The sequence below is a fragment of the Cynocephalus volans genome, chromosome 16 (genome assembly GCF_027409185.1).
Source record: "Cynocephalus volans isolate mCynVol1 chromosome 16, mCynVol1.pri, whole genome shotgun sequence".
Taxonomy (NCBI): Eukaryota; Metazoa; Chordata; class Mammalia; order Dermoptera; family Cynocephalidae; genus Cynocephalus; species Cynocephalus volans.
In genome coordinates, this window is record NC_084475.1 from 14080382 (window position 1) to 14103682 (window position 23301).

Genomic DNA, 23301 nt, shown 5'->3' on the forward strand with positions numbered 1-23301 from the left:
CTGTTTTAACAATATCATGAAAAAAACCCCACAGTTTAGAATCTGGAACTGATGGGCATGGATTTCAAGGGCAGCTGGTGGGGGCTGCACAGCCCCTCGATTCCTCCCCCACCGTGGGAGCTAAGCTACTGGAAACAAAGCACCAAGGGGGTACTGACTGAATCAGGAACTAAGTTAGTGTCTCAGAGTCAGGATCTGGCAAGACGTGGAAGGCCAGAGCAGCTACGCCCGCCAGGCCCACCGGTTGGCTGAAGCCCGGGTTGCGCTTAGTTCTGTCTGTCCCTCCCTCTACTGGCTATGTGGAGACCAGGGAGGTGGGTCAGCCTGTTCCCAGGACAGAAAAATGATCAGCAGTCAACCCTGGGGCTCACACCCAAGCTTGTACTCACTTCCCTTGGGTAGAGTTACAGGGTGCAGTGAAACTTGAATTTCAGAAAAACAACAAATAATTTCTCGTGTATGTTTCAGGTATTGCATGGGACATATTAACACTAAAACATTGTCTTTTGTGTACCTGAAATTCAAATTTAACCCAGCATTCTGTTTTTGTTTTGTTTGCTAAATCTGGCTACCCTACCCTTAGGGACTTTGTCCCACCCTACCCTGGGGGAGGGAGCCTGAGACAGGAAGGGGAAACAGTCAGTACAGAGGGTGTTTGGGGAGGGGAAGGGGTAGTCCAGTCAAAAACCAGCTTTCCAGGGCTGGTTGGTTGCTTGGATGTTTAGAGCTTGGTGTTGATAACATCAAGGTCAAGGCTTTGGATCCCTATTCAGGCCAGCCGCCAAACAAAACAAAACACAACAAAACAAAAAACACCAGCTTTCCCCCTCCCCTCAGAATTGATATACTATTTTTAAAAAGTCGTTTTCCAGAAATTTTCTACATTGGTCTTCAGCTGTTAATAGCTACGGGAGTGGGGTGGGGCAAACACACACAACACCCACCCCATATAGTGCTAAATAAAATCTGGAAGCACTAGTTAAAGTTGAGCTGGTTTCTTTGCCACAGGACGTCCCAGACTTAAGTATGCTAATATTCACTGTGACTTTTCAAGAGGAGACTTAGCATAAAATTTTTCTAAAAGGATTCTATTTTCCCTCTGGTGGCAGACCTATTAACACTGTTCCTGATATTGCTCTATAACGATTTAAACAATAATAAAGAACAAACAAACCCACAGGGACTGAGCAAGTATCCCAGCCCTGTTCCTAGTGTCATCCTGCAAGGGCCCCGTCTTGAAAATTCAAGAAGCCCGGGGGGCTTTCCTTCCATTCCCCATCCTGTGTCTTCCCCTGGAAGGGGGCTGCGTTTACTAGTGTACATGTTTGTGGCTGGCCACCTGGTCGGCTTGACTCCAAGAGGCTCTAAGCTTCCCTTGCAGGAGCCAGGGATGGAGAGAGAGGCTGGAACGTGTGACCACCCCCTTCCTCCTGCTGCACACACTTCCCTGGCAGCCACCACCAGTCACAGCAGACACACCAGGAGAGAAAAGGAGAGCCAAGTGTCCTTAGCCTTGGATTCCAGGCTGCCTGTGGGCTGACCTGCTATTGCTGCACGTGGCAGGAACTCAGGTTGACATCTGGCATCCATTTGAGGCCAGGGTGGAGGAAAAGGAGGCAGAGAGAAGAAAACTAATCCCTGCTGCGAGAACACAGCGTGGGGCCCAGACGGCTGCGGGGAGGGCAGGGTGTGTAATGACATCAGGCGACTTCGGCACCCACGCCAGCTCCTCAAGCCCTCCGAGGGCCCCCATCCACAAGGTCCAGGGTCCGTGGCCGGAAGCGAGGCTCTTGGCTGTCCCTGCACGGTAAGGTCAAAGGTCGCAGTGGGGTGGGCACAGGGAGAAGGTGCAGCCAGGAGCCTGGTGGCCGGCCTCACACGCGGATCTCATCCTCCTCTTCCTCATCCATGAAGGAGAAGTCCTTGTCGGGCTGCCTCGGGAGAGTGGCCCGGGCCCGGTCCGGCCCCCGGAAGGCAGGGCTGCGCTCCTCCAGGACACCCGAGGTGCAGCTGGACAGGGAGCTGCTGTCCCGCGTGGTGTGGCTGCCCACGCTGCGGGCCGAGCCGGGGCTGGGGGCCGCCGCCGCCCACCCCTCGTCCTCCAGAGCGCGGGAGGGTCGCGAGGGCAATTCCCGGCCGGCCTTGCCTTCCTGCCTTGCCAGGGGAGAGGCCACCCCTGCAGAAGCGGGAGCCTGGGGGAGCCTGCTGGGGCCTTCATCGCCGTGGTAGCCGCCGTCCTCCTCCTCCTCCTCCTCCTCCTGCTCGGGGTCCCACTCCTCCTTGTCCATGATGCTGAGGACATCGCCTAGCATGGAGGGCCCCAGGTCGATGTGGAAGGACATGATGGACTCGGCGTGCTTCAGCCCATAGCTGGCCTTGGGCACGACGGGCAGATCGGTCAGGTCCCCGAAGGCCTGCTCGTCCAGGAGGGGGTCGGGGGAGTGGGGACCCGCAGCCCCGTTCCGCCGGGGCACCACCTCCGCCTCGCCCGCCTCGTCCTCGCCTCCCTCCCCGGCACTTGCCTTCCTCACGGGGCTGGACGACAGGCTCTTGGGCAGCTTGCTGGAGCCCTTCTCCGCCACCTCTTTCTCATTGAGCTGGGGCAGGGACATGGCATTCTTGACAAAGAGGGCTGAGTCCCGCAGGGAGCCCAACATATCCCTCTGTTCCCGGTCCCCCCTGGTCACCGACTGTGACCGTTTGCTGCCCCGGAACTTGCGGGACAGAAGACTGCGTTTGGAAGAGGAGGAGGAGGCCTGTTCGTCCAGGGACTGGCCATCAAGCTCACCGGCCTTGCTATTGAGGAAGGAGGTGTCCCCAAAGGCATCTCCGGCTCGGCCCACGTGCATAGTGTGGCGAAAATCACCCAGTGGGGCACTGATCATCTCTGCCGTGAGGTCCACGCGGGAACGGCGCTTGGAGTGCACTGAGCTGGACACCAGCTGCTTGAGGATTGGCATCTTGCTGGACGGGAGGGGAGGAGGGCCCTCCCAAGATAGCGGACAGGTCTGGGGTCAGATCTGAAGTCCAAGTTCAGCAGGTGGAGGGGGAGATGATGAGGAAATCATAGGGCTGCAAGCAGAGAACAGGAGGCAAAGGGTTAACACAGGCTGGACGCACAGTACAAAAGCCCATTAGCCAGGGGTGGTCATTTAAATCCCAGCTCTCCGACCAAAATGAAATAATGTGAAATAAGCCAGCAATCAACTTTATACCTCTGCCTATTTCTTCATCTGTAGGCTCTCGGGGTAGAGGAGTGATTTTGCAAATCTGATTAGAGTTCCAGGAGCCACAGACGCAGTTTCCCTGAAACTTGAGAGAGATAATCTTTCTTCTAAAAAACAATGCCTCCTCCACGCCCACCCCCAAATCAGGATGCTGCCAGAGCAAACACCACCACATTTAAGGACGTGAAGGTACATAAAGCAATTCCGGGCAGCAGTCTAGGGAAGAGATTGAGTCTACAAATTGGCGCCTATGAACAACCAGTCTGGAGACATGCTGTAAGTTCTTCCTGCTGTCTAACCTCAATTCCTGTGGAGTTAGTGGACAAATTGACCTGAGTCACAATCCTCAGAGAGAAGGGAGCGGGCAGGACAGGCCCAGGGAGACAGAGGTGCTGTCAGTACCTCCACATATGTGGGCGGCACAGCTCTCTTTCTGAATCAGAATTGGGGTGGGGCTGCCGGGACCCACCAAACCAGCTCCCTGGCCTTTCAGCCCTTGTTGGGTGTTCCATAAATGAGGATCCCGACTGCGACGTCTCCACTGTGGGGCCCCAAGCTCTTTGCCGAGGATCCACCTTCTGGTTTCTCAGGGAGATCAAGACTGGGAAACTCCCTCCCAAGTTTCTTTAATCATTAGGGAGCAGGGAGGCAGGGACTAGACGCTAAATGACTTAGCCCCCCTCGGACCTGCAGACCCCTGGGTGAGAACCAGAAATCCAAAGAACAGCAGAGGGAGAGCCCAGGAGAGCCTGGAGGTACCACCCACACAGCTCCTGGCAAGGGCCAAGCTGAAGATCAGTGTCGTGGCCAAACCAGTCCCTTTCTTTCCAGAGGAACCTGCCCCAAATATTAAGCCTAATACAGCTGAGCAGGGTGGGGAGAGACGTGTGCAGGGATTTAACTAAGTATGGTAAGTGAGGGGTGGCACTAGGCCACCCAGTGACTGCCTCTCTCCCTCCCAGCCCTACTAGCAGCACAGTTCTCAGAGGCACCTTCATTCCAAGCCCACCCTTCCTATTGCAAAGCTCGGACAGTGGGGGCCCCACCAGGGCTGCTTCCCCCCCACTCCCAGCTGCTGCCCCGGTGAGGCCACCATATCCCACCAGTCCCCGACATCCACCTAATAGGCTTCCCCTCCTGTCCCTCTCCAGTCCGCCCTTCTCTTAGCTCAAACAAAACCTGTCCACGGTGACATCCCACCAATGCAAACCCCTTGATCCAGTGACACCCCCGGGCTCCCTCCTCGATGCCAGTGTATGCTCCTCCCCTGCCCTTGCACTTTGCTCTGGCCCCTGAGCTGCTGTGCCTGACATAGCAGTTCCCTGCAGCAGCACCTGCCACCTGACACACCCAGCATGTCCTCAGGGCTCAACTGGGATGTTGCTGCTACCAGGAAACGTTCCAAGGCCAGGGCACGTCTTCCAGGCCATCTGCCCCCCCAGCACTCTGCAAGACCCCCTCTCCTAGCAAGCACTGGTTATATCATACAGTCCCCGTTGGCTGGACTGTAACCTTCCCACTGGACTATGAGCTTCTAGAGTGTTCTGATGGGTCTGTTCACCAGTGAGTTCCGTCTAGCAGTGCGTGCCACACAATTGGTCTTTAAACACGCATTGAAAGTCCAACAACTCCCTCCTACCCTCACTTGACCCCTCTGTTTCCCCTCTTCTGCCTTCATTTAGCTCCACAACTCCAGAGCTTCCAGCCTGACCTGTGTGTCCTCTGACCCCCACCCCCACGCTCTCTCATTCCACACCAAGCTGCTGCCGCCCAATCCAGTGGTGTCCCCCATCAGCAAGTATTTCCCATCCCCATGCGTTGGCAGTCATACTGCTTGTCACTCCAGCAAACATGAAGTTCTCTGAGGTGGGAGCCAGGTACCGGGGCAGACCTGCCACACAGATGACATGGCCAGCTCAAAGCTGGGGGAGGACTCTCCTGGAAAGACTTGAGATGACCCTCTGCAATCGGTCATCAGTCAACTCTCCCTCCTCCCCACCAAACCCTTAAAGAAGTTAACTTTCCCTAATCTTAGCTTGAACCATCCCTCTGTCCCCATCTCCTGCCCACCTCAACCTCTGAACAGTTAGATGCTGGACAGCTAGACCGGGGGCAGGCATGCACTTTCTGCAAAGGGCCAGGAGTAAATACTTTCAGCTTTGTGGCTGATATGGCCCTTGTCACAGCTGCTTAACTCTGTCTTCTCAGCACAGAAGCAGCTATGGACAACAAACAGAGACAGATGGGCGTGGCTGTGTTCCAGTAAAACTTTATGTACAGAGTGCTTCTGGGCTGGTGAGCACATCAAGGTGCTGGAAGGGTGGCCCCACCCCCCACTCCAGTACCCTGTCCCATACATCTCTTCCATCTGTTGTTCCAAACTGCAACCTTTATAATAAACCCGTAAAACTGAAAAACAAAAACCCCACCTTTATTTACAAAAACAGATGACAGGATGAATTTGGCTCTGACCCCCAAACAAGATATGGGACCCTCTAGGCCAGCCATGGGCTCCCAGGCCAAATTTTGGGGAAAATTCTCTTTGGCTAAAAATAAAAAGAAAAGGTAAGGTCTACCTCCGTCATGCTGGACTTAGAAGGAAATTAAACCAGCTTTCAAACAAACTCTTGGTACTGGCAAATCCCTCAGGACCCCCCACCAGGGTGGGCAGTGAGGCAGGAATGGAACGGGAAGGACCCCCGTCTTCTACCTGCCAGTGACCCGGCTCCTGGCTCTACTCACGGAATCCTGGAATCTCAAGGAACTGGAAGGGATACCCAGCGCAGCTCTTTAATTTCTGGGTGGGAAAACAGGTTTACCGAAGCAAAGTAGCTTATCCAGGTTTATACCCCCAAACCAGGTGTCCTGGGCCCAAGCTCTTTCTACTCCTTCTCTGGCCTTTGGTGGGTGGCATCACTGCATCACTGGCCAGTCACCATCCCCCTCTTAAGCATTCCTCCCCACTGCTGAAAAGGGAGGAGCCTGGCTGCTGCCTCAAGAAAGTTCTTGTGTAACCTGAGAGCAGATTCTGACACTGATGGCACTCTGGGCCGGGTAATTCTTGGGCCGGGTAATTCTTGGGCCGGATAATTCTTTCTTGGGGGTGGGGCTGTTCTGTGCATTGTAGGATGCTTAGCAGCATTCCCCACTCGATGCCAGGAGCAGCCATCCCTCAGTCTTGACAACCAAAATGGTCTCGAGACACTTCCTGATGTCCCCTGAGAGGCAAAACTTTCCCAGGGTGGGAATCATGGCCCTAGAGGGAGAGCGTATATGCAAAAACAAAGCATGTACTACTCGCCAGGTAAACAAAGCGATGAACAAAAAGAGAGGCAGGGAGGGGGCATGAAGCATCAGAATTGGGTAGGAACACAGTGACATGAACCTCCAGAGTTGTATAAGGGTTTCCATGTAATGGCAGGAATGTCTGCAACCCAGTAAGCCACAGCAAGCACTGCGGTTTCCAGATCTTAAGTGCTCATTAGAGAGAAAAGAAAGGGAAACCACAGGCGCAGCTGTCCAGGACTCACCAGAGATGCTGCAACTGCTGTGGCCACCCAGAGGCACCAAGTGTCCTGGCCACTATAGCTACAGCGGAGAGGAGCTCCCACCATCCCTTTCTCCAGCACATCTTTATGGATAGGAGGGGACAGCAAGGAAACTTAGTTAAAATATACATGTGGCAGTGTCACATTCATACATGCCCATTGTAAGCCAGCCCCAGGATCTCCAGATCCTGCTTGGCCTCATACCCCAGAAAGATGGCACCAGATACACCCAGTGCTCTCTGCTTCCTGTGGTCTCACTCCCTGGGAGGTGGGAATGAGGCTTGTGACAAACCATCTTCAATACCCAGGAGGGGGGCCTAGAAGGAGGCGGCTACAGTGCCCAGCAGTCTAGGGCAGGGGTGAGGTCTCCATGTCCTGGAGCCAGAGCTCAGACTAGATGGGCCAGATGGAAGGTTCGAGGGCCAGCGAGAACTCACTCAGTGGGTTGTTTTAAGCCCTTGGTTGCACGGGCCCTGAGTGACACTAAGTCACCCCAAGCTTCTAATGGAGAACGATTTGGAAGTGAGGAGGTGGAACATGGAGTTTAATAAGAGCAAGCTGCTGGTGGGAGCCGTTGCTGCAGCCAGAGGCCTGGGACCGTCTGGGGGTGGCGGAAGTTTGGGAGGCCCCAAGCGCCCACCCCAGGAGGGGATCAAACCACAGGGAGCTGTGGCTTTGGGAGGGGTATTGCTAAGTGCTGTGACTCAGCTCAGAGGGAAGTGGCTAAAATAGGCTGCCCCAAGAAGGGCATAGGCTGCCCCAAGAAGGGCATAGCCTGCCCTGGGTGGGATACACCCCCGCCCCAACCCAGAAGGGCAAGGGACAACGGATCAGCAGCTCACAGCTCTCCCTAGCTCTCCCAAGCCTCTGCAGGAGCAGGTTCCTCTACCCTCTCACTAGCCCCAATGACTGCAGAACCTTCCAAGGCAGGAGCAACAAGTCCTCCCTGGAAGGCCAGGCCCATAGCTGGGTTTACATCAACCACTCAGCCGCACTCCTGGGATAATAGAGGGCAACCCTTGCCGGGACCTTCACCCGCCCTCCCTGGCAGGATGCATACAGAGCAGTGCCCTCTCACACTGGCCAGCCCAGCAGCCCCTAGACAGACCGAAAGACAGGCTGTACCAATGCATCCCACTCCAAATGCTCAGGAAGTGGCCTGTCCCTAGCAGCCTGGCTCAAGGCAGGAGCCAGACCTGAGCTCTCCTGGCGCAGCCAGGCAGGCCTCCCACTCTACAGCTGACCCTCAGCCCACCCAGTACACCGAGTACACATGCTTCAGTGCCCACGGCCACTGCCACGGGGCAGCTGCCACCTCCATCAGCCCTTCCCTGAGCTGTTCTAACCACCCATCAGATACTAGCTCCAGGCACCATGGCTGGAACAGAGAGGACTTTTGGCACATGATGACTTCAGTCATGACTTAGATTGGCTACAAGAGGCTTTGTTTACTCACTCACTCACTCACTCATTCGATGACTTACTGCAGACCCATCGATACTCTTCTAGGCCCTGGAGACAGAGCAGCAAAAACATCCCATGTTACTTTCCCAGAGCACACATGTAGTGAGAGTGCAGGTGGGTGGGGAACGGGGGTGTAAATAAAACAGTATCTCGTAGTCCTCGGTGTAATGGGACAGTATAAGAGAGTGTGGGAGGGGGACTGCGAGAGGCCCCTCCAAGCAAAGGAGCTGAGAACTGAATGGTAAGAAGGAGCCAGCCGTGTCCAGAATCATCCAGGCAGAGGAATAGCACATGCAAAGGCCCAGAGGTAGGAGCAATCTGGGAATAGAATGCAAACCTATGCGGCCAGGGGCCAGGTCTCAGGGGACTTCCTTGTAAGACCAGGTAAGGAGTCTAGATGCCCTTCTAGGTACAAAAAGGAAACCAGCGGCCACTCATAAGCAGGCAAATGATGCAATCTGTATATCCGGAAGCTCCAGGTGGCCGCCGGCATTGGAGGCATGGAGGAGGGGAAGCAGGAAGTCTCACAGGCTGTTATGGGAGTCTAAGGCAAAGAGGAGGGAGGCCAGGACATGGGTGTGGCTGAGGAGTACAGAGGGGAACACCTTCCAGGCATGTTTTAGAGATAGAGACACCGGGGTTGCTGAGAGCCCAGACAGGAGATAAGAGAAAGACAAGGATCAAAGGGGACTCCAGGCCTTCCAGGGGATGCTTGGAGCACCAGGCATCCTTTTCCAGTGGTGGGTCACCCCTGGTGGGTGACAGGGGTGGGGACAATATTCTACCCCCAGGCAGAATTCAACTTAGTCAAAACGGGGAAGGCATTCTGCCACACAAGGTCTGTCGGATGGAACAACACACTGGAGCTGGCTGTGCAAGAAACTCAGCATGATATGGGCCTCAACTCTCTGTAAGATGTTAGGGGCTCTGGCTTTTGTCACAAGAGAAAGATCCGGTGCTTTCTGGAACACTCACCAGCCTTATCCTGGGAAGATAAGAAGGGCCAGGGAAGGGGGAAGACTGTTTCATTCAAACAGTGTAGCAAGGCTCAGGGTAGCTGAGTGAGTGGGAGAGAATGTGGAAGCTTTGACAGGCATTGTTACACGCTCCAGGAGGAACTTCCATGGGGGTCGTGTTGCAGTCTCAGCTGATTTTAGTACTACTGGACATCGGTTAGCTCCTTCATGTGCTCTGCCAAAAAATCTCGTACTGAAAAGTGTGCTGTTTGTACAAAGAGGTTGAGACTCACTGCCTGAAAATATTCTGAGCCTGAATAGCCACAATTAAATAATTTTTTAAAAAAGCCCAGGAGGGGAACATGAAATATCACCCTTGTGACTCTTGTACCATTTCTGTATCTGTGTGAAATATCACCTTAAAATACCCGGGTGTGGTGGGATCATACTTTCAGACATGGAAAGACCAAATTGAGGGACTTGCCCTAGGTCATGGACTGAAGCCAGGGCTTACTTCCCACTCCAGGGCATCATCCAGTAATATGGTGATGCACTGTCAAAAGTGCAGGGGTGTCAGGTAAAAAACATCAAACATGTAGTTTGTGTGTGTGTGTGTGTGTACACACACTTTTTTATAGGTTTTATGCATGTCTATTGTCAACCACGCATTCATCAATAAGTGTTAGTTTCCCTCTTTTTATATAAAATAAATCAATATAAATAGAAGTTCTGGTGTGTTCTTCCCACATCCCAGTGGATTTTCTTGTGTATCCTTGGGGATGCTAAATACAGCACCAACAGTAAGCACTCCCATTGAGGCAGACTGAGAGTCCCTGGGGAAATTGTCCAACCCAGTGGCCTTGACTAGGCTGCTGGAGCAAGAAGTGGCTTGCCAAAGGTCACAGAGCTCGTGAGTGACCCAGGTGGTATTGGAGCCCAAGTCTGTTGCCTCTCAATCTAAAGATCTTTCCCAGATAACAGCTGAATTGGTTCACTGCCAGGTACCAGGTCAGACCTTCTTGTGTTTGTTACCATCTTGCCCAAATTAAGAGCTAGGAAAGAGAAGGGGAAAGGACCTCCCTCCCACCATACAGCTGGCCCTAGGTGCCACCAACAGGGAGAAAGTTACACAACCCTGATCCAATAGCCGCTCAGAGTCAAAATAATCCCAGGATGGGGTGGTCTTGGGGCAGGTGCTATGGCAAAGTTTCTTTAAATAACAGCTTTAAAACACATATGATTCAACAACCTCCCCTTCTAGAAACTTAACCCCATTTAATTACTTCAAAGGAAAAAAATTCACATACACAGATGGTCATCAAAACCTTCTCCATAGGAGCAAAAGATCGGAAACAGCCAGGGAATGGCCAAGGAAGCTAGGTGCCATTAACGAAGCAATTATGCAGTCGTGAAAGATGGGGGCTTATGAAGACCACACTGTGACATGGAAAACTGTTTACCAAATGGCATTAAGTGCGAGAAAAAAAAACAAACAAAAACAGAACATATACGGAGAGTACTTCAAAAAGCTCATGGAAAGATTCGTATTACCTTTTAATTCTATTTTTCCATGAACTTTTTAAAGTACTCTCGTACTTGCTTACACACAGCGGTTACAACTCTACACAAATACTCATTCGTGGATAAAGACTGAAAAGGCACACAGAGAAATTAAGAAGCTATGTTAGCTTAGAGAGGAAAACAGCCTTTGTTTTTTTTCCTTAAATTTCCTTTCATGTGGTAATACAGTTTTAATATTAAAAAAAATCCAAAGCATCAAAGGCTTAATGAAAAGAGTTTAATTTCAAAACCAGCTTAAGAGTATCTAGTTCTCGGGACCTGGCAGCTGCAGCCCAGTACAAGGCACCACTGGGGGCTGAGTGAAGATGGGTCTCCATCCACTCTGTTTCTCCCACTGACGTCTTTTTCTCTTTCTCTCCCAAGTCACTCCCAAGCTAGACATGTTTCTTAGGTCCTTGTTTCATCATTTCGAGTTGTCTGGGAGGAGAAAGTGGGATATAATAACCTGACATCAGGGGAAAAAACAGAGATTAGGGACCCCCCCCAAAAAAGAACTTGCTCCCCAACAGCTGCTTCCTGATGCTTGAGCCTCCCCAACTGAGCAGGAGATGAGAGATAACTGTCACTCCCACCCCACCGGAGACTGGCCTATTTCCAGTGACACTGAAGCTCCCAGCTGGAGGCCAGTCCCACACATGACCGTGGGATCCTATTGAGATATTCTGGGCAGGTGAAGTTCTTGCTTCTGCTATTTCTACAGCCCCAGCTCAGCTAGACTGATCACTGCAAGGGAGCAGAGAAAACAAGAAGGGGTAGGGGTCACACAAGGGCAACAGCACCTAGGTGCTCCAGCGACTGGCTCATCACCCCCACACCATGTGCAGAAATGACACTACTGTCAACAGTCCCCATTTATTGGGTGTCTGCTGCATGCCAGGCATTGTGTAGGGGACAACATAAATGTATGGCCCCTGAATCTCAAAGACACCCTGCAAGGAGGTTGCCATGATTGCTCCCATTTTACAGAAAGGGAAACTGAGGTTCAGATGGGATGAATTCCCTTGCTCACTGTCACAGCTTGTAAATGGTGACTTGAGCCCATTTCTGGCAGACCTCGGAACACATGGCTTTCTGTATGAGGTGATGCTGCCTGACGGCGCAGACGTCCACAGCTGAGAATGTGCACATGGAGGGATGGGGTAGGATGGGGCTGGGGAGCCTGTTTATCCAAGACCCTTGGAACCAGGACTCACTGTATTGCCTCCCCTAGTACAGATCTGCCCCTAGGGATGGGAATACTTGAAGCCTCCTCAAATGGGATCCTCCTTACCCAGGATCCCATTCCCACTTCCTTCTCTGAGGAACTTCCCAATGTTCTGATTGCCTGGGAGGTAAGAAGTGGGGAGAATCACCCTGATGCAGAAGCCAGGTCTCCCCCAGCATTCTTGGAATGGGATTAGCACAAGGCTCTGCTTCAAATGTTTCTCATATCTGCTCAGCTCCAATCTCCATCTTGTGTTCCTGGGTTGGTCCAGCTTCCAAGAATGAAGACCAGAACCCTGACCCAACACTGCTCTTAAAACCTTCAGGCTGGGTGCCCCATGCTTGCTCTGCTCTCCCTGCCTGCCAGCCCATCCAGGGCAGGCTCACTGGCTCAACAAGGCCACTGCCCAGCCACCCTAGTGATAAACATCCTCACTTTGCTGGCCCCTTCCTGGAAGGAAGAAACTGAGGAGGCCCCAGATTTTACAACATGCTTCCCACAGCTGCAAGCCAATGCACATTCTCCAGGCATTCCTATGGGGCATGGGGGCAGGGAGAGAGGTGGGGAGGGGGATGAACCAGTCAGAGCAGGGCTCATAGGGTGAACAGGACAAGGACGAAAGCAATAGACCACACCAGAACTTCTCAGCTATTTCCATTTTCTGCAGCCTCTCTATGGCTTATTTAATCACTTAGACCTAACCTGTCCAATATGGCAGCCACCGGTCTCATGTGGTTATTGAGCACTTGAAGTGTGGCAAGTCCAAACTGAGATGTGCTAACGTGTAACATACACGCTGGATTTCAACACTTAGTATGAAAAAGAGAATGTAAAATATTTCACATTTTTATATTGATTACACGTTAAAATGATAATAATTTGCATAGAGTGGGTTAAATAGAATGTCCATGTCATCTATGTCTTTTTACTTGTTAAAATGTAGTTATTAAACATGTAAATTATGTATGGGACTTGCCTGAGACTTCTACCCGACAGCTCTGATTTAGACATTTTCCTCCTTATTACACAAGCAGCACTTTCCACTGTAGATGGATAAAGGAAACCAACCACTGTTCACTTTTGGGTGGAAAGATTTACATGTTAACAAATTAGACTACATTATTTTAAATTAAGTCCTAATATTCTGATTTTTACATCCAGTCAGCCACGGATGAATGCTCTGTTGTTTCAGTCTGGTTGATAACTCTCCTTCCAGGGAAATATGCCCAAGATTTTAACTATTTCCAGAGGATACATCCTTGTGAGTAAAATTACTTTTGTTTCTTACTGTTAACTTCAGGAGGTTTTGCCAAGTTACAACCCCACTGATGTAGGATGAGGGTGTCCAACACCAGGCATTATATTTTCTTTCACTAAATTGAAAACACCCCCCCCATAAACTTGTAATTTGTATTTCTTTGATTACTAACAAGGGTGAAGTTGTTTTTTTTGTTTGTTTTTTGTTTTCTGTTTTTAATATTATTGGCATTTGTATCCTTTCTCTTGTGAATTGCTTGTTGAAGCCTTTTGCCCATTTTTCTATTGGGGGGTGGGGGCTTCACTTTTTCCAACGGATTTGTGTGACCTCTTTAAATATTAAAGCTACTTAAATCTTTGACGATCACATTTTGCAAATATTTTTGCAAATTAATCATATGCCTATTTATATTACAGTGATTTTGTTGTTTTCTTTTCCATGCAGAGCTTGTTAATCTTTACATGGTCAAATCTTTTTAATGGCTTCTGGATTTAGTATCATAAGCAAAGACCCTCCCTACCCATAAGTTTATGAAAATATTCACTTTTTCTAAAACCACCAGGCAATATAATATTTCACAACCAATCATAGAAAAAAAAAAAAAAATACAAGGAGGAAATACACCAAACTAGAGATGTCTGTGACTAACAAAATTGTGGGTTACTCAAAATAGAAAATAAGAAATCAAAATGTGAGGGTACTTCAAAAGTTCTTAGAAAGATTAGTCTTTCTACAAACCTTTTTACTTATTTATTTATTTTTAAATTTTTTTTAAAGATGACCGGTAAGGGGATCTTAACCCTTGACTTGGTGTTGTCAGCACCACGCTCACCCAGTGAGCTAACCGGCCATCCCTATATGGGATCTGAACCCGTGGCCTTGGTGTTATCAGCACCAAACTCTCCTGAGTGAGCCACGGGCCGGCCCTCTACAAACCTTTTTAAAGACCTTCGTATGACAGTAATTTTAGTTACTGATGCCTTATAGAATTTTGTTTTACAATGTGACCGAAGCATCAAATGCTACCTTTAAAATACATTAAATTCTTTATTAAATTCTTTATGATAGGCCATGGGCCTATTTCCAGACTTCCTTTTCTGTTCATTGGTCTCTCTCTCTTTTTTTTTTTTTTTGGCGCTGGCCAGTGAGGCTATCTGAACCCTTGACCTTGGTGTTATCAACACCACAGCTCCAACCAAGTGAGATAACTGGCCAGTCCATCTCTGTTTCTTTCTTTTTCTTTTTTTTTTTTTCATTTTAATTTTTTTGTGGTGGCTGGCTGGTACAGGGGAACTGAACCCTTGACCTTGGTGTTATAAGGCCACACTCTAACCAACTGAGCTAACTGGCCAACCCCCACTTATTTCTAAACCAGGTCTACACTGTCACTATGTATAACATGTTTTGAGTATCTGGTAGGGTCATACCCTTACTTTAACTTTTTTTCCTAAAATGTTCTTGGCTTTTAGTCTTCCAGATAGACTTTGGAAACATTTTATTAAGTTCTGAAAGATATCCTGATGGGATTATGTTGGAATTGAAAGAAAACAATAAATTGCTTTGGAAAGAGTTGACTTTATCACATTAAGTCTTCATATGCATTTATTCAAGTCTTTCAGACATTCTCCATTAAACTTTGTGGTTTTTCTTCCTACAAGATTTACAAATTTCTTGTCATGGTTGTTCTGGATTATTAAATCATCTCTTGTTACAACTGGGTTTTGAACCCTCCGTCACCCCCCTTCACACACCTGTATCTTCTGACTTGTTACAGCTGGTAATATATTTAATGGCCACCCTGCTAAACTTGCACTACGTTATATACTCTAATCAACTTCGATTGAATCTTTTCGGCTTTGCAAGTAGACAAGCCCATCATCTGCAACTAATAATAAGTTTGCCTTCCCCCTTCCTCATTCTTGTTGTATTTGCTACAACTGTCAATATGATTGATGTTAAATAATACCACTGACACAAAACATCTCTGTGGAATCAGTGATTCTAAACCTCAGTCATCTGATGCGGTAGCCACTGGCCACACAGGGCTATTGATTGCTTAAAATATGGTCAGTGTGGGCCGGCCCGTGGCTCACTCGGGAGAGTGCGGTGCTAATAACACCAAGGCCCAGGGTTCGGATCCCATATACGGATGGCCGGTTCGCTCACTGGGTGAGCGTGGTGCTGACCACACCAAGTCAAGGGTTAAGATCCCCTTACCGGTCATCTTTAAAAAAATAAAATAAATAAATAAATAAATAAAAAATAAAATGTGGTCAGTGTGATGGAGAAGCTAGATTTCAAATTTCATTTATTTTACATTTAAAAACTTAGGCTTGATTCAGTTATTGAAAAACTTAAGTACGTTTAGAACAACTTGAACGTGTGAAGCTACTTTTGCAACAGCAAATTTTATGAAATCCTAATATGGATCAAGTATTTATGACATTTAGCATCCAAATGAGAATGTGCTGTAGGTGTAAACTACACACTGGGTTTTGAAGTCTTCATATAAAAAAGGTAAAACATCTCATTAACAATTTTTTATGATTACATGGATATGACAGTATTTGGGATGTATTGGATTAAATAAAATATCTGATTAAAATTAATTTCACTTTTCTTTAGTTTTTAAAATGTGGCTACTGGAAAACTTAAAGTTCCATATGTGACTAGCATTCTATTCCTATTGACAGCGCTGTCCTGGAGCTTTTCCCATTAATTGCCACGCTCACTGCTGGATTCCTAGAGATATTCTCTGTCATCTTAAGGAACTTACAATTCTTACAGTTTGTAGGAAAATGATGCCAATAATTCAGCGAGGCTCAGTTGTGGGAAAATGCACTATGCCTTGGATAATTTACCCCTTAGTTGCTGACGAGGGAGTCCAGTCTAGTTTAAACTGTGACTTGTATTCAAGAGAGCTCTGAAATAACGTCTCCCGATGTGGCTGAGGAACCCATCTGGGAAACACTATCCCCGATCCTACCCAGCCTCGGGGGGACAGCACCCCCTCTGCCCTCCCCAATGCAGTAACTATCCCTGGGTCATAGGTCATACAGGAAGTTTGGAAAAGAGCTAACATTTATGGCGCTTTTAGTCCGCACCAAGCACTGTGCTACATGCTTTACTTTGATTAAATTGACTTGCTTTTATTCATTCACAGGTAATATATTGTTCCAGGCATTCGAAAGCCATTATCTCACTTATTCTTCCCAACAACCTTAGGGAGTTATCATCCTCAATCCCATCCTGCAGATAAAAAAACCCAAGGCTTAGAGAGTTAAGTGATTCACCCAAGTCACAGAGTTATTAAAGAGAGAGCTGAAAGAAGAATCCAGATCTGCCTGATTCTGAACTCTGGGCTTTTCCCACTCCACTGTATGGGATCAGGGGAGAAACAGAAGCATTGTTGGAGCCCAGGTCTTGGAGATTTGATGAAGACCATGGATGCATGCACGCCCACCGGCTGCGCACAGTTTTGCATATAATTCAGGTTAAAATCTCCCTAGTCTGGGTACCCCATTCTCTACCACTCCAGAGAAAGTACAGATGAATCCTGGGAAATACAGACCAACGTGTCAACCCAGCAGGCTCAACCTGTTGGAAATCCTGTCCTGGTGGGCTGGGGATCAGCTGTTCTCCACTTGGCTCCCCCATCTTCGCCCCCCATCCACCTCCATCCTCATCCCAGATCAAAATGCCTTAGGCCAGGGCAAGGAGATCAGCAGGAAGGTGACGGAGAACGCCTCCCTCACTGCCTAGGAACTGGAGAAACTCAGAGAAGGGAAGGGAAAGAAGCCAAGACTTGAGAATGCCAGGAAATGACAACAGAGGAGTCATGAAGATATGGAGCCAGTGACTCATGGACTTGCAGTGACTTTGCGTGTGTACAGGGCCCTTCCTGGAAACACATTTCCCGGAGCCCACCACCCAAGCAAGCCGCCATCACAGAGGGGAGACCAGGGAAGGTCCCTGGGAGAAGGTCTGGGAGACCAGAGGGAGAGGCGGGAAGGGTGCCCAATGTGGGGGCCCCACTACCCCCATGCAGGGCAGGTCTCCGTCATCGGAAGCGGCCCTACTGCTGGACAGACAGCTGGGCTCCTCCCATCTGCCTCTGTCTCAGAAGGAAGCGGCTGTGCTTGAAATCAGATCTGCCAGGCCTTGTTTGGTTTCACTTTGCTTCTTCCCCTAGAAGCCCAGGCTGGAAAATCTTCCTTCTGGGCCTTGCTAGAACATCTCCCAGTTATGAGTTATTTGTGCCTCAGTTTCCTCTTTTGTTTTTTTCAAAGTGATTGATAAGATCGTGTACCTCCCAGCCTTACTGTGAGGATTAAATCAGCCAATATATGTGAAGCACTTGGCACAGCACTGCAGAAGAGGTGAGCACTATTACCTGTGCGCTGTGATGGTGGCCTTCTAACAGGCTCTGCCTCTCAGCAGGTGCCCTGTGTCTAGGGAGGTGTCGATATAGGGAGGTACGGGGGAGAGTTCCAGCGTACCCAGTGACGCTGTAGCTACTGCCACTCCCCTAAGCTCAAACAGGACACATTATTAGGTACGCACACCTGAGGACACCAAATCCAAAAGGCTCCGGAGTGAGGCATGGGTTGAATCCTTTCAAGTCTGGGGGTCCCCAGGATAATCTGTTGCAGGAGGAAGAGTTCTCTGAGCTGCCCAGGTATAGATTCTGCCCTCCCTCTGTAGTCCCTACCAGAGGTGGAGTCCGGTGGCACTTAGATTCGCTTTCTTTCCTGATCTGACTTTCCTCTTCCCTTCTTTCCCCTTTAACCTTTAACAATGCAGGATGGAGGAGCCTGGCTTCTCTCAAACAGGATTTAAACTCTTTCTGGTTTCAGTTCCATAAGGAAGGGGAGGTGGGAAAAAGGAAACTCCTGCATTCCTCCCCGGGATAAGGGTGTAAGATAACTCAGGAATTTGGGGGCCATGGGTGCTACCAGCTACAAATAATGCACAAAACCTCAACATGATCAACCCCCAATAAAATACTGCCTGTTCCTTTGGACCCAACCAGATTCTCATGAGAGCGATCCATAAATTGTACTGCTAGCCCTTAGGTTCCTTTTGGGCTCTCTCAGCCTCTCTACTCTCTACCGTTTGATCAAGTCTTGAGCCCCATCCCGGGTGGGGGCAGTTCCCTTTCTGCTGCTTCAAGACAGGAGCAACAGCCTAAGGAAAGGAGAAGAGCTGTGCCAAGTGCGGACCCAGGGTAGAAGCTTGCGGGATGGAGAGGAAGGAGGGGCAGGGAAGAGACTCCAGAACGTAGACCTGGCTTCATTGTCACATGTGGGGAGATGCAAAGCTGGGATCTCCAGTGAAAGGAGAATCCAGAGACCCTCACAGGGAGGCCACCCCAGCTGATCTCATCTGCCACTCTGATGGCCAAGGCAGAAGCTGGTGACCGGGGCAGCTGTGGCTAAGCACAGAGATGCCCAGGGATCTCCCCTGCCATGGCCCTGTTGCTTTTCAGATGCCCTCAGCCCCTGGGATGAAGCAAGGAGGAAGAAACACCACATGTGCAGAGCAGTTTCTTACAGTCTGGGTAAGAACTGAAAGCCTTCATTCGTGAACACACCCCAAACTGCCTTCACCTGAGCCCTGAAAGGGAGACGCTTCCTCAGCTCAGGAGGCTGAGTGGAGACCACCAGCACCCCTGTTCCCAGCAAAGGAGGGCTCTGGATGCCAGCATTGCCACCCTGGCATGGAGCCCAGAGCTGCAAGCTGGCAGTGCCTGGGGGAGACTCCAATGTACGTTAGCTGGAAGGAAGCCCAGGGCTCCTTGAGGAGACGTACATGAAGCTGGAGCTTCGCGAGCATGGGGAGCGAGTGGGAATGCGGGAAACTAACGGCTGTGCTTCCTTCACCATGCGGTGCAAGCACAGAGGGCGACGTGCAATCACACTTGAGAGCTCTCCCAGCACTACCGTCCAGTTCCCTGCCCAGAGAAGGCTGGCATGGGCTTGGCCTCCCTGGAGCACCCCAGAAGAAGTGGCTGGAGTTGGCCTTCAGGACACTCTGCCAGATGACTCCTCAAAGTGTCCTCTGGGTCCAGGACCCAAAGCTTAGCTCAGGTCAGCTGTGTCAGCTTCCAGGGCAAGATTGCTCAACCCCCTCCCTCCACCCCCAGGCCTTATCTCTGGCATCAACCCAGCTCTCTGCTCCTCCAAGGGACAGGCTCCTCCCTCCCCCCACAGGGACAAGCTCTCCTGAGTCTGTGAAACATCCAGCCAAAAAGAAAGCTGGAGTTGCTGCCCAGGAGCAGTCCTGGACCCTCTGGCTTCTGATCCCTCCACTCCCAGCCCAATCCAAATAGGGGTGGTAGGGGGGAGAGAAAAAGGAAAAGAGAGAGAGAGAGAGAAAGGGAGAGGCCAGTGTTGAACACCTTACCCGCCATACCTGGGCACAGCCTGTCCTACCCACGGAAATCAATCAACCATTCCAGAGGTGAAGGGGGTTGGAATCCCTGAGCCAGAGCCAACCTGAGGCCCTTCTAGAAAAAGATCCTGACTCGAAAAGAAGGGTCTAAGACTCCTCTCCCAGTTCAACACTGGCCCACCCCCCACCCCTGCTTTATAGATGAGACCCTCTCTGTCTCGTGACTCGCTCTCTGGTCTCCAGTCCAAGAGGCAGCTGGACAGAGTAGGTTGGGTACACACATCGGATTGGGACAAGCATTGGTGGGTGGGCATGAAGAAGAGAGAAATGAGGGGGAAACAGAAGAGGGGTCAGAAAAGAGTGAGAAAGGGGCCGGCCTGTGGCTCACTCGGGAGAGTGTGGTGCTGATAACACCAAGGCCATGGGTTCAGATTCGATATAGCGATGGCCGGTTAGCTCACTAGCTGAGTGTGGTGCTGACAACACCAAGTCAAGGTTTAAGATCCCCTTACCAGTCATCTTTTTTTTAAAAAAAAAAAAAAGAAAGAAAAGAGCGAGAAAAAGGTGGACACTGCAGGCAATGGAAGAAACGCTCAAAGTGGAGGCCTGAGCTACACGGCATACATAAGTGATCAGTCCTCAATGAGCAGGGACACTCTGAACTCAGGGAGACATCAGAGGGGCTGAGACAGCCCCAAATCGCCACTGCTTGAGAATAGGCTCACTTTATTACAGTGGCCCCTCCTAGTCCCTCTAGCGATCACCAGGATCCTTGGGAAGACCCACTCAGTATCTCCCACAGTTCAATGAACCCCCCCTTGTGGAAAGAAGCAGCTGTCCCCAAAAACAGGAGGCTCAAAGTCCAAGTTCAGATGAGATAAAGCACACCAATCAGTCAGGCACACGGCAGCTGATGAGTGTGGGAACCCACAGGGAACCCCACACTCAGCAGGGTCCAGCCACCCAGCAGGGATGGAGCCTCACCAGACTCTGGGGGGTGCCCCGGTATTACCTCGGGGAGCCCTGGGGCTGCCTAGAGTCCCAGCATGGCTTGACTCTGGTCTAGCAAACTCCCTATTTCTGGGAGAAACCCACAGCTCAGCTTCCCCCTCTCTTTGTGCCCTGTTCTTTGTTCTCTTAAAATTCAGTCCATCCTACTGGTGGTCCCCTCCTCCACCCCAGCCTCAGAAAGGGGGCGGGGGCTGCTGGGGCGTTATTAGAAACCCAGACTGTGCAAAGAAGTTGCATTGCAGGAGGTCCCCTGTAACTGGGCCCCTCATTGTTTACACTCCCCGGATGAGGACAGCTTTCTCTGGTCCGGACGGCTGCTGGGGGCAAGAATGAGGGACATTCTCCCCCTAGCACCCAAACCCCTCTAGGGAGGGCAGAGGTCTTCACAGCGAACGGGCCCCCAAGGACTCTGTCACTATTCAACTACCTGTGCAAAGAATGGGCACCGTGGATCCAGCGAGGGATGCGAGAGCGGGTCCGATTGAAAGGGGTGGGTGGGGGCGGTGGCGGGGGAGAAGTTCCGAGACTGAGAAAAGAAAAAGCATTGTATTTCCCCTCCTATCTCCCAGGGAGAAAAAGAAAACTTCCAAAGCCCCGGCCGCAGTATCTCACCAGACAAACACAAGGAACCTGGTTTGAGTTAGCGGCGAGCACCCCTCCCCCTCAGCCAGACACACACATGCACACACATGCACACACATGCACATGCACGCACGCACGCGCGCGCGCGCACACACACACACAGACACATCAGTGTTCTCCCAGGAAGCCAGCCCAGCTCAGCCCTGCAGCCCCGGCTCGCGCTTCCCGCCCAGCTCTCCAGCCTTCGCCGGCCGCCGGGGCACTCACCGGCGGCGGCCCGGATCCCCAGCCGGCAGGGCAGCTCCTGGGGACGCACCAGGAGCAGGGGGCAGTTTTGTACCCCCAGGTGGGGGCGCTCCAGCGAGGGGGCGGAGCCGGAGACGGCCGATCCGCGCTCAACCGCCCCAAGCGGCCGACTGAATCATTAACCAAGCGCTCCCCGCCCGCGACCGCGCCTGGAGCGCTTTGCTGGCGGCGCACCGGGCGCACGGCCCCTAGCGAAGCCGTCTCCTCGGCTCCAAAGGGCGGCCGGCCCAGTTGGGCCCCGCCCCGCCGAGAGGAGCCTCGGCCTCTTCCGAGGGAGGCGGGCGGGCGGACGGGGCGGGAACCTGGGGGGGGGAGGGAAGGGCTCGCAGGGCGGGCGGGGGGTGTTGTTCCCTTGGCCGTTCCCTTCCAGGCAGCGCCTTCCCTTCTTTCTCCCGGCCCGTGACACTGGGTGGCGTGTGCTGCAGTGTGTGTACGACAGCGAGAGCGCGTGTACACGCCTCCGCCACTACAAGGAGAAGAATTCGGTTTTGGTTCATGGAGAACTCCGTGCGCTCACACGCCCCTCACGGGGAGAGCGCGGGCTGCGCGCCGCCGATCGTGGCGCTCCGGCCCACGACGACACACACCCCATTCCTGGGCAAGGGGGTGGACCTTCACCAGCCGGCACCCGCGCCCCACCCCTCGCAGCGCCCTTGGCCAGACCCGCTCTGCTGGGACACACGGTGCGCGGCTCTGGGTCCCAGGCACCCGAGCCGCGCCGCACGCGCCCTGGCCGCAGCCCTGCCACCCGGGCGGGCGCAGAGGACTGAGGGTCTCTGCGCCCTTCTCCCCGCCCCGCGCTCCCCATCCCCGGCGTTTTCAGTCCTCTCCGCCGCATACGGGGGTTCGAGCCCACCCAGGCCTCGCAGGGCGGGGCGGCTGCCACGGCCAGAAGCGGGTGCCCGTGCCTACCTCGGTCCCCGGAGACCCCAGCGCGGGGCCCGCGCGACTGCGCTCTCTCCTCCGTGGGCTCCGCTCGGCGGCCCATGTCAGCGCCCGCGTTTGTTTCCCTCTCGCTCTCGGGCTTTCGGGGCTGGGAGCCGCTGGGACACTCCCCTTCCAGGCTCCTCCCGCACCCCTCCGCGCTGATGTCACGGCGCCGCCGCAGCCAATGGCCGTCGGGAACCTCAGCCCGGCCGCTCGGCCTCCTCGGTTCAAATCTGAAAGCCTGAGGCTCCCCGGGCTCCATGTGGAGCAGCCTGGGCCTGGGGCGCACCCCACCTCTGCGCTCGGCCTGGGGACTCTCTCCGGAGGTCTGGCGCGAGGCCCTCTGAAGGCTCTTCCCCATTGCGAGCAATGACAAGAAACCAGTAACCCCAGCTTGGGTGGCGTGTCTCACTCCTGCTCCCTCCCGGACCCGCAGACCACCTCCTGGCCCCAGAACTGACGGCAGCGGGTGGACTGGCTCTGCCAAGTTCGTTGATTGCATTCCAGACTTGTACTGGATACGAGAGGGGCGGGCAGGACCGGCTGACCTGTCTTTGATCGCCCTACATTCCCAAGTCTGTGGCCTTTGCCGCCAAGGATCTGCGGAGGCTAAGTTGTTTTCCAAGTGAACTTCAAGGGGGTTTAGCTCCTGCGTCCCAAAAGCCGGAATCCCATGAGAAGCAGGGCTTGGGCTCTATTCCTTTTAGAAGAATAGTTCCCAGTTGTAAATGATCCTTGCCAAAGTAATAAATGCCAGCGGTGAAATATTCAACAAAAGGAGTGTGACACAGCACGACGTGAAAGTTCCCCTGCCATTTGCAGCCCCCCTCCCACCTTGATTTTC

The 23301-nt window shown here is 51.8% G+C and overlaps 1 protein-coding gene across 2 annotated transcripts; it reads right to left on the reverse strand.

The window, feature by feature from the left end:
• CDC42EP4 (CDC42 effector protein 4) lies at positions 1–22555 on the reverse strand. 2 transcript variants are annotated; one of them, XM_063080968.1, is made up of 2 exons: positions 22443–22555; positions 1–3072 (listed from the first exon to the last, which is right to left on the reverse strand). In XM_063080968.1, exon 2 carries the CDS (start codon positions 2958–2960, stop codon positions 1875–1877), a length of 1086 nt encoding a protein of 361 aa, XP_062937038.1. In that variant the 5' UTR covers positions 2961–3072; positions 22443–22555; the 3' UTR covers positions 1–1874. The 2 variants fall into 2 exon arrangements, with proteins under 2 accessions (XP_062937038.1, XP_062937039.1); XM_063080969.1 differs by lacking the exon at positions 22443–22555 and adding an exon at positions 21492–21679.
• Between the last annotated feature and the right edge of the window lie 746 nt (positions 22556–23301).

Bases quoted from the DNA above. Each gene is read 5' to 3' on its own strand.
- CDC42EP4 (XM_063080968.1), bottom strand. From the start codon at position 2,960: ATGCCAATCCTCAAGCAGCTGGTGTCCAGCTCAGTGCACTCCAAGCGC.